This window comes from Vulpes vulpes, chromosome 2 (assembly GCF_048418805.1).
Source record: "Vulpes vulpes isolate BD-2025 chromosome 2, VulVul3, whole genome shotgun sequence".
NCBI lineage: Eukaryota > Metazoa > Chordata > Mammalia > Carnivora > Canidae > Vulpes > Vulpes vulpes.
Window position 1 is genome coordinate 13,644,619 of NC_132781.1, and position 9,578 is coordinate 13,654,196.

At 48.2% G+C, this 9,578-nt stretch overlaps 1 protein-coding gene across 1 annotated transcript in view; it reads left to right on the forward strand.

Moving 5' to 3' along the window:
- Positions 1 to 9,578, forward strand: part of PITPNC1 (phosphatidylinositol transfer protein cytoplasmic 1) — a 264,181-nt gene that overhangs the window by 167,627 nt on the left and 86,976 nt on the right. The window contains exon 5 of the mRNA XM_025999614.2: positions 8,993 to 9,064. Within this exon, the coding sequence (XP_025855399.2) occupies positions 8,993 to 9,064 (72 nt within the window). The remainder of the gene's footprint in view (positions 1 to 8,992; positions 9,065 to 9,578) is intronic.

Below are 9,578 nucleotides of genomic sequence, written 5' to 3' on the forward strand. Positions count from 1 at the left end.
CATTCTAAAATTAGATTGTGTTAATGGTTGCACAGCTCTGTGAATATACTAAGAACCACTGATCTGTATACTCAATGTGGTAAATAATATGGGATGTGAATAATGCTACCTAAAAAAGCAAAGAAGGGACGCCTGAGTGGCTCAGCAGTTGAGCATCTGCCTTCAGCCCAGGGCGTGATCCTGGAGTCCCAGGATCGAGTCCCACATTGGGCTCCCTGCATGGAGCCTGCTTCTCCCTCTGCCTGAGTCTCTGCCTCTCTCTCTCTCTCTCTCTGAATAAATAAATAAAATCTTAAAAAAAGAAAAGAAAAAAGAAAAAATTTAAAAAGAAAAGAAATCAAGTTCTGGCATCAGAAGTGTGCTCCAGGGGCTCCACCAACTTTCTGAGAGCAGGTCATCAGTACAAGGGAGGCAACTGGAGTTCATTTTTAATCAGCCCACCAGATGAGGCATAATTAAGAAAGTTTTAGAAATAGGGGCACCACTGAGCGGCTCAGTGATTGAGCAACTGCCTTCAGTTCAGGTCATGATCCAGGGGTCCTGGGATCAAGTCCTGCATCAAGCTCCGCACAGGGAGCCTGCTTCTCCCTCTGCCTATGTCTCTGCCTCTCTCTGTGTCTCTCATGAAGAAATAAATAAAATCTTAAAAAAAAAAAAAAAAGAAAGAAAGTTTTAGAAATATATTGTGAGAGCAAACATGATTTTTACTTTACTTCATAAACTGTTGTAGGGTGGGATCAATACGCTTTTAGCTCATGGTTTTCATCATGCCCCGGGTGCTGTGGGAGCGTAGCATGACAGTAATGGTGATCCTCAACCTGAATGGTGCTCATTCTTTCAGAAGTTTTGCTGCTGCACGCTTCTTCCCCCAGAGAGCCTCAGACCTGACTCCCCAGGCCCTGTCTCTACAGCCACCATCCCCATGGGGGGACTACAGAAACTATGAAATTCCCATGGGCTTGCCCCTTTCTCTTTAAGACTTGCTTACATCTAGTTTTCTTCTCGTAAGTGTTTCTTGTTGCCATGGCAACCCTAATCAATCACTATACTAAAAATAGCCCTTTCATTTTTCCAAAGCATGTCTGTAGTGAATTGAAAATTCAGCCCCGCCGTGCATTTTGCATGGGCTGCTTTCCTTTCCCGACACAGAGCCTGGGAGTGCTTGGTCTGGAAATGATTCTTGCAGAAGCCCAGGTACTTCACTTGTTTTTCCTGGCATTCTTCTTCCCGACTGCAGATGCTCTCATCACTTCCCAAAGATACAAGTACATGCGTTTCCGTGGTCAACAAAGACCCAGCGCTTTCCTGCACATTTGGCTTTGGGTGCCAGGGGTTTCACAGGTACCTGATCATCACCGCGGCTGCCACCGCGGTTGGAAGGCAGATTAAAGATGTACAGATACTGGGGACAAAGGAAGCTGCACATAGCGGGAGCAGATGCTAGCAGCCCTAGTGAGACTCTTCTGGCTCTGGAGGATCTAAGCCAGAAAATCAAAGAGGAGATGACGGGAGAGCTTTGCCTCGTCTCTCTGATTTCTCCCTGACACTACTATTTTTAGGGGGTTAGGGGCAAAACAAACCCTGGATGAAATAAAGTGAATATTTGTTAATGATTCTCCTGGCCAAGCTGCCTTTCTAGTCAAGAAGAGAGAGAGAAAAAAGATTTTTCATGAGAAAGAAGATTCCAGATTTTGAATGGGCCCAGGGGAGGAAGGAGAGCAGGGAGGGGCTAAAGTGACTCATGATGTCCCCCAGGCTCCAGGGGATTAGGGCACTTTATTGCCTCTCTCCCTGTCTCATTTTGCTGCTCTAGAGTCACTGCCCCAATCTTCTGCCTGTAAGCAGGGTCATCTTAGCGGGACCCCTGGGGCTCCCAAATGCTGTTTTTTGATGCTATTTCTCAACTTGTCTGAACCTTGGTTTTTATAATAAGGCTGAGTGAACGCGCAGGCATAAAGCCTTTTACATCTAGGAAAGAAGAGTCCACGGGGATCCTGGGTGGTGTTCTTGTTTCCCTGCCTGACGTTGGCAGGGGGTCGGGGAAAGCAGAGAAGAGGTCAGGGGAGCGGGCCCTGCACGGAAGCAGGAACTGCCAGGCGGATGGCGAAAAGGAGGATGGTGAGAGGATGAACCTGGACGACACGACATGTCCCTGACAACACAGCGGGTCAGGTGGCAGAGTGAGGCTGGCGGGAGCACAAACCTGCTCTGTGGCATGGCCACCAACCATGTCCTGGGGAGGTGTCCTCTTGCTGCCACCACCCCTGCAAGCCCACATCCTCCTAGTGTGTCCTCGCACATGTGCAGGGGAGGATCACCCCACCCCAGGCTTTTCCTTCCCACCTAGCCTGGGGGGTTCCGTGGGGAAGGGGTACTGTGGGCTGGACCAGCATTTCCCAACTACCTGTCCTGCCAGATGTGGCCTGGCCCTTCGCTAGATTATTTCATCTTCACCCCTCTGTGATGAGTTTGGTCCCATCTCTGTTTCATGGATGAGAAGACGGATGCTCAGAGGGGCTGAGGAATTTCCTCGGAGGCACACAGCTTGTGAGAAAGGAAGCTGGGGTTTGTACTCAGGTCTGTTTCTCTCCAAAACCTGTATTCTTTCTCCTGAATTCTTGCCTCCTGTGGGTGATGCGTGTCCTGCTGCATCTGGATGCAGGCTGGCAGCAGGCCTAGTGCCATCACTTACTAGTCAGCACCACCCAAGCCCGAAGTAGTGGTCATGGACGAAGCCATTGACATCACAGCTGCAGCCACTAAATTAGAAGAGTATAGATGCCCCCATTTTCCTGAGACATATTCAGACATCAACGGGAGTGATTTTTTTATGCAGATGCCAAACGGGTGATTTGAAAGGGAAGCAGTGGCTGGATTCTTGAGGTTCAGTCTTGTTACTGGTTTTTCCATTGGCTCATAACAGATTTCCCACAAACATGGCAACTTCAAACACAGGGTGTCTGCTGGGCCCAGGTTAGCTGGGTGCTGGCTCAGAGTCTCACTAGGCTGGGCTCCAATCTTGTCTGGGGCTTGAGGTCCTCTTCAGGCTCTGGTTGGCGGATTGCTGTCATTGGACTGAAGTCTGGTTTTCTAGTTGGCTGGCCTCCAGGGGTCTCTCTCAGCTCCTAGAAGCTTCCGTCAGGCTCTAGCCCCACGGTCATCTCACCACATGGCTGCTTCCTTCTTCAAAGGCAACCAGAATCTCTGCTTTTTCAAAAAGAGAAGTCTTATATAATATAACAGCTTCTGATCACCTTGACATCGAATCAAAGGGGCTACAATCCCATCGCACTCACAGGTCTTGCCCACACTGTGGGCAAGAGGGATTGTTCAAGGTGTGTAGACCAAGGGCTAGGAGTCTTGGGGGGCCACCTGAGAATTCTGTCTGCCGTGAGTGTTTTAGTCTTTCCTTTGTGTCATCATGTGCCTAATGGGACTCTAAGGGTTCAGTGCTCCTGAGTGACTGTGCCGTAGAGAGCACAGGTGTCTTCTGAATCCCTTAACATCTTCCAGTTTTAGCCAATAGGTGACACTCCCGATGTTTCCCTTCTCACAGCGTGTTCCACTTGGTTGTGTCAAAGTTCCCAATTTCATTTCTGCTCCCACACTCCTGAGAGTTCCTTCTGTGATAGGGGATCCCCCTCATCGATGAAAGTGTGTCAGAATCTTTAGGGGATACCGCGTGTTTTGAGAATGTCCAGGGTTGGAAGGTGGGGCGCTCCCTTCGAGATACTTGAGATGGACCGGGCGAGATGGTATATTCTCAGCTGGATCAAAGCCCTGAGTCATAGAAAGCAGAACTGAAATAGAAGATTCAATGCCTGACTGGCTGGGTGACTGTGACAGTGACAGCAAGGAGTGAGGAAGAATCCTCCTGAGGGACATGTTGCAGCTTATCTTCTGCCCGGGGAGCCAGACACATAGCCAATTTTGGAGATCGAAAAGGAGATAAGTGTGTGACAAAGTACAAACAGAATGCTACCTGCACACATGGGATCAGTGTTCTGGTGTGGGATTTGGGATGGTCTGTGGATACGAAGGAGACCTCAGGCTGAGAGAACTGTGGGCAGCCAGAAGTGTTCCAAAGAATGGCAAGTGGTCTTCTGTGACTGGGAGGAATGTAGGGTGGGGCCATAAAAAAAGTTAGAGTCAGATATAGAAGACTCTAGGTCTTTCCTTTGAGGAGGGAAGCTGAGCCAGCAGGATTTGGGCATTCATTGGATGTGATGGGTAAGTCTAGTGGGTTGAATAGCGTTTGTCAAAATTCATGTCCACTGGAACTTAAGAATGTGACCTTTTTGGAAATAGGGCCTTTGCTTGTGGCTGTAATTAGTTACGGACCTTGAGAGAACACCCAGAGGAAAGAAGGTGATATGAAGAAACAGGCAGAGCTTGGAGGGATGCAACCACAGACCAAGGAACATCTGGGGCCACCGGAAGCTGGAAGAGGCAGGGAAGGGTTCTCCTTGGAGCCTTCAGAGGGAGCACAACATTGTCCACGCTTTGATTTTAGACTTCTGGCCTCCAGAACTGAGAGGGCGTTAAGACGCACCGCTCATGGCAATTTGTTATGGCAGCCCTAGGAAGCTCGAGAACTGTGCTGGGGAATGTTCAGATTCAGTCTGGACTTTACAGTTGGGGTGCTTGTAGGACCCTTGTTGGGGGTGGCCAATGGGCAGCTGGACAGGTGAGAAGAGCGGGTGGGGTTAGAGATGTCAGCTTCGGAAGCATCTGTGAAAGTGAGGGGCAGGTGAGATCCCCAAGGGAGAGGGTTCAGAGGATTCCGAGCCAGAAAATAGGGCAGAGGGCAGAACTTAGGGGAACCGGCCATTGAAGGGGTGGAGGAAGGAAGGGAAGGTAAAAAAGGAAGGTGGAGTTCTTGGCTCATACTCAACAGGGTAGAGGCTTCCTTGGGGTGTGGACAGGGAAGTGACGCTGGTTTGAAAATTCTTTGACACTTGGTCATTTCCATGCCCTATTGCTCTGGTTGAGAAAGAGGTGGTGGTGAAAAAGCACAGACGGCAGGCATGGGCTACTCGTTGAACAGTTAGGCTGTGGAGACAAGGAGAAATGAGATTAATGATGGACGAAGGAAGGAACATCACTGAGCAAACTTGATACTTGTTTCTTAGGAATATGCCACTTTTCATGATATTTTTCAGGCTACAGGAAGGAAGCCAGGAGAAAATGCAAGTAATCGATGAAACAAGTTTCCAGAGAAGAGACTTACAGATATTTTTTGCTGTGCACCTGCTACGTGCCAGGCACTGTGCTGGGGTTTTACCCGAATGACCTCAACTGATCTTCTCAACATCCCTATAGAGTAGAGAAGGGCGGTCCCTGTTCTGTTGCGGGGAAACTGAGGCTGAGAATGCCAAAATGATTTGCCCGAGTCCATGCATCTCAGATTTGAGCCCTGGTCTGCTGCCCTCTGTGTCTCAGTTCTCGTTACGTGATTTTCCACCGGGATCTGGAAAGCTACGTCTTTCTCTGATTCACAAAGAGTTAAGCAGCATAAAGAAATAAGCAGATCTGCGGTGGAGGAGAGGGAAACTGTGAGTGTTTCCATCGCAGGGTCTTATTGAACTATGAATCAAAATTATCAGCTGCAAGGGAGGAAGGAGGAAAGCCAGAGGGGTCTAAACAAGGAAGGGGACTTAGGATCACCTCTGTAGTGAAACAAAATAGGAAGCCAGCCGGGGAGCGCAACAACAAAACAACAACCGCACTTAACTGCTAAGGCTCTACTAGGATTCGTGGGCTGGGTGTTTAGGGAAGCTAAACTGTAGGGTAGACAGAACTTTCTCTCAAGATGGACTTCTACCCAGAAAGTTTTTAGTGACAGCTCTGAAAATGCCCTAGACCAGAGGTACTCCTGATTTTTAAATTGCAACACCATACCTCCAGGGCTCCGAGAACCGGCCATCGGACATCCCAAGGTGATTATCAGTCCCAAACCACTGCTGAAGGAGAAGACTCTGACCAGCCTAGAGTTGACCTGTCCCATCCGGGTTTTCCCTGCTGCCTGGCCAAAGCAGGTGCACTCCCAGCCTCTGGCAGGATTGAGCTTCTGATATGGAAATAACCTAAGTCCTTGACTCAAAAAATAACAGCATCTGCTAATTTGCCTAAGAATTTTGCATTTCATATTTGGGCTTAATACCCAAATGCTAAAATTCATTTGTCTGACCTTAGTTAAGTGGTTGAGGGGTTCAACCGATAAAAACTCCTCGCGGGGTGTTCCACTCTGACGCACCCAGACCCAGCTCCCCACCCGGGACGGCTCTGTTCTCCTGCCATCTGGCGCTGTGCACGCACTGCATTGACTCTCATATGAATTACGGCTTACAAAGGACCAATCAGTTCGCCGGAAGCCTTGATATTTTTAAAAGGGTCTCGGCAGGTGCATCTCCCCGAGTTCACATGTCAAGAACTCCGCCATGGGCTCTGAGCTGCTCCGATCCCTCCAGGGTCTCAGTTCGTGCTGAGCACCCCCTCCTCGGACTCCCCAGGGCAGCATGCGTGCGGGCAGCAGTTATGGGGTGACGGTTTTGAGAGGAGACAGCAAAGAAGGTGTTCATGAATAATTGCAGAGCTTCATTCTCCATAAAGACAATTACTGGGATTGATTGTTTCTGTGTTTCCTTAGTCACGGTTCAGCTTGCTCGTTTCACTTGGATTAAGACAGATGAAGGCCCAACGCACACAGTCAGGTGATGTCAGAATTATCAATGGCACGTCCAAGGCCCCTGCCTTCTTGTACACATGCTGCTAGGGTGCTCAGCTGCGCTGAAACGGGATTCTGGACTTGGGGGGATGAAGCACATGGGGTGAAGTATTGTAGACTTCTGAATTGTAGATAACGAACACTCTTTTCTTCCCCTGCATGGGGTAGTGAGGTGGTTTTCCAATGCAAGCAAGCATCTACAACCCCTGGAGGGCTTTATTTCACTCATTTTTTTTTAATTTAAAGATTTGTTTATTCATTCATTCATTCATTCATTCATGAGAGACACAGAGAGAGAGGCAGAGACACAGAGAGGGAAAAGCAGGCTCCTGGCAGAGAGCCCGATGTGGGACTTGATCCCAGGACTGGGATCACCCCCTGAGCCAAAGGCAGACACTCAAGGCTGAGCGACCCAGGCATCCCACCCTGGAGGGCTTTTTAAATATAGGTGCCTGGGGGCGCCTTGGTGACTCAGTTGGTTAGGCGTCTGCCTTCGGCTTACATCATGATCCAAGGGCTCTGGGATAGAGCCCTGCCTTGGGCTCCCTGCTCAGCGGGGAGTCTGCTTCTCCCTCTGCCATTCTCCCTGCTTGTGCTCGTTCTCTGTCTCTCTCTCTCTGTGTGTGTCAAATAAATAAATAAAATCTTTAAAAAAAATCACACAGATTCTTGGAGGCCGTGCCTGGGTGGCTCCTCAGTTAAGCGTCTGACTTAACTTGATTTCAGCTCAGGTCAAGGGTCCTGGGATCAAACCCGTGCTCGTTGGGGAGTCTACCTGAGGATTCTCTCCCTCTGCCTCTCCTTTCTCTAATAAATAAATAAATTTTAAAACACACACACACACACACACACACACACACACACACGCCTAGGCCCCTTCCCTAGAGTTTCTGATTCAATGGGTATGGGGTTGGGCCCAAGAATTTGCTTCTAGGATGCTGCTGCTGCTGCTGCTGCAGCTTTGAAGACTCCACTTTGAGAACCGGTAGGATAATGATGAAGAGCATGGACACTGGGAGCAGGCCACCAGTCTTGTAATCCCGACACTACTATTTACAAGTTGTGTGACCATGAGCCATTTACTTAACCTCTCAGTGCCTCCATTTCCTCATCTTTAAAAGGGATGATAACGATAGTATCTACTACATGGCATGGTTATGAGGAATAAATGAATGAGAACTTGAACGCACTTAGACCAGGGCCTGGTATATATAGAGTACGTGCTCTGGGCGTGTTGGATAAATAAATAAAGGAGCCAGACTCAGGATCGTGAGTATATCAGCTGGAGTCTCATTTCTCTGACACCTGCAGCTCCCAGTGGAGTTGCTGGGTCATTTTACCCATTAGTCTTCAATCCCATCTCTTGTGGCCGGGAAAGTTAATGCCCAGCTCGGTGCCAGCAGGAGGGAGGTTGCATCAACATCCATCAAAACCCTCTTCTCAAGCTACCTTAACCCTTAAAATCTCCTGAGTACACAGAACGTGGCTTGCTGAGACTGAGACAGTAGGGCAGTGTGCTTTTGGGGTTTCTCCTCCCTGTGCTGACAAAAAGAGGGGCTGCCTTTTACGTCAAGCTCAGCGGCAGCCTCATGCTGAGTGCTGTCACTTGCTGAATGCTTCCTCTGGGCCTAGAATTTACTTGTTTTACACACATGGTTTTATTTAACTCTCAAAACGTTACTATTAGGCAATAATTATTATCCCTGTTTTACTACTGCCAGGGTTCCAAAAAGTTAAATTGTCTTGACCAAAGAAACATAGCTGTCAGGTGATAAATTCAAAACTAAAAGCAGGTGTGTCTGACTTCCATAATTTGTTATCCTAATGTTCTACTGCTAAATGCCACCTCCCTAGCTTTATTTATATGAATGTTTACATAAAGGTTGAGGCTGAGTCCCCAGATACCCAGCAGTGGCAGCTTCTCCCTCACAGGTAAGCTCCCCAGAATGGGAACTACCTGTGTCAGGGGTTTGCTTTCCTAAAACCTGCGGTAGGACTCACAGAACGTATTTCTTTTGGAAATACAACGACTTGCCTTCCATTGCTTGGTTATTCTCTGTGGCCTAACTTCTGGGTGCAGTTGTGTCCATGTTGCCAAAGGTGAGTTTTTCTCTGAATTTAGATAGTGACCTAGTACCATAACACTTCTGATCGGGAATAGTGCTCCCAACATGATGGTCAGGAGAGCATCCAGAGGCTATACTGAGAATGTGAAGGGAGGAAAAAATGATAGGCTAACGAAACTTTCCTTTTTTTTTTCCTTAGTGTTCCTTTCTGCCGAAATTCTCCATTCATATAGAAACCAAGTATGAAGACAATAAAGGAAGCAACGACCGCGTGAGTAGCACCCCCATTCTGTGCTGTGCCCTCATCTCCCCACCCCGGAGCTCTGAGAGCCGCAGCACTTTTCATAGCTGCTGGGGTGCCCAGGGCCAGCTGCAGGATCGTGCCTGGGATCTCAGAGAAGCTCTGGCATTTGCTCTCTGGAGCCATTTCCCTGGGATTTCTCTCTGGAATTTCTTTGTTGTCTGGCCTTTCTTCCCATCTTTATGTCCTTTCGCCTCTGTGCGAAATCTCTGTGACCTGGAATGATTGTCATTGATGTTTGAGGGGGATGACGGGGACGTTATGCTCCAGGATCTGGTTTCTGATTATTGGATTGGGCGTACATCTTCTCAGTGACTATGGACATTTATGTAGAAAAATGAATAGAACCAAATATATGTGTGCATACTGTATATATTTTCTAGACTATGCTTATGTTCACCTATATACACAAATATGCACATATCCCACATTAAAATCAGTCCCCTCCTGCAAAATATTTTTACCTTATGGGACAATCTGACTC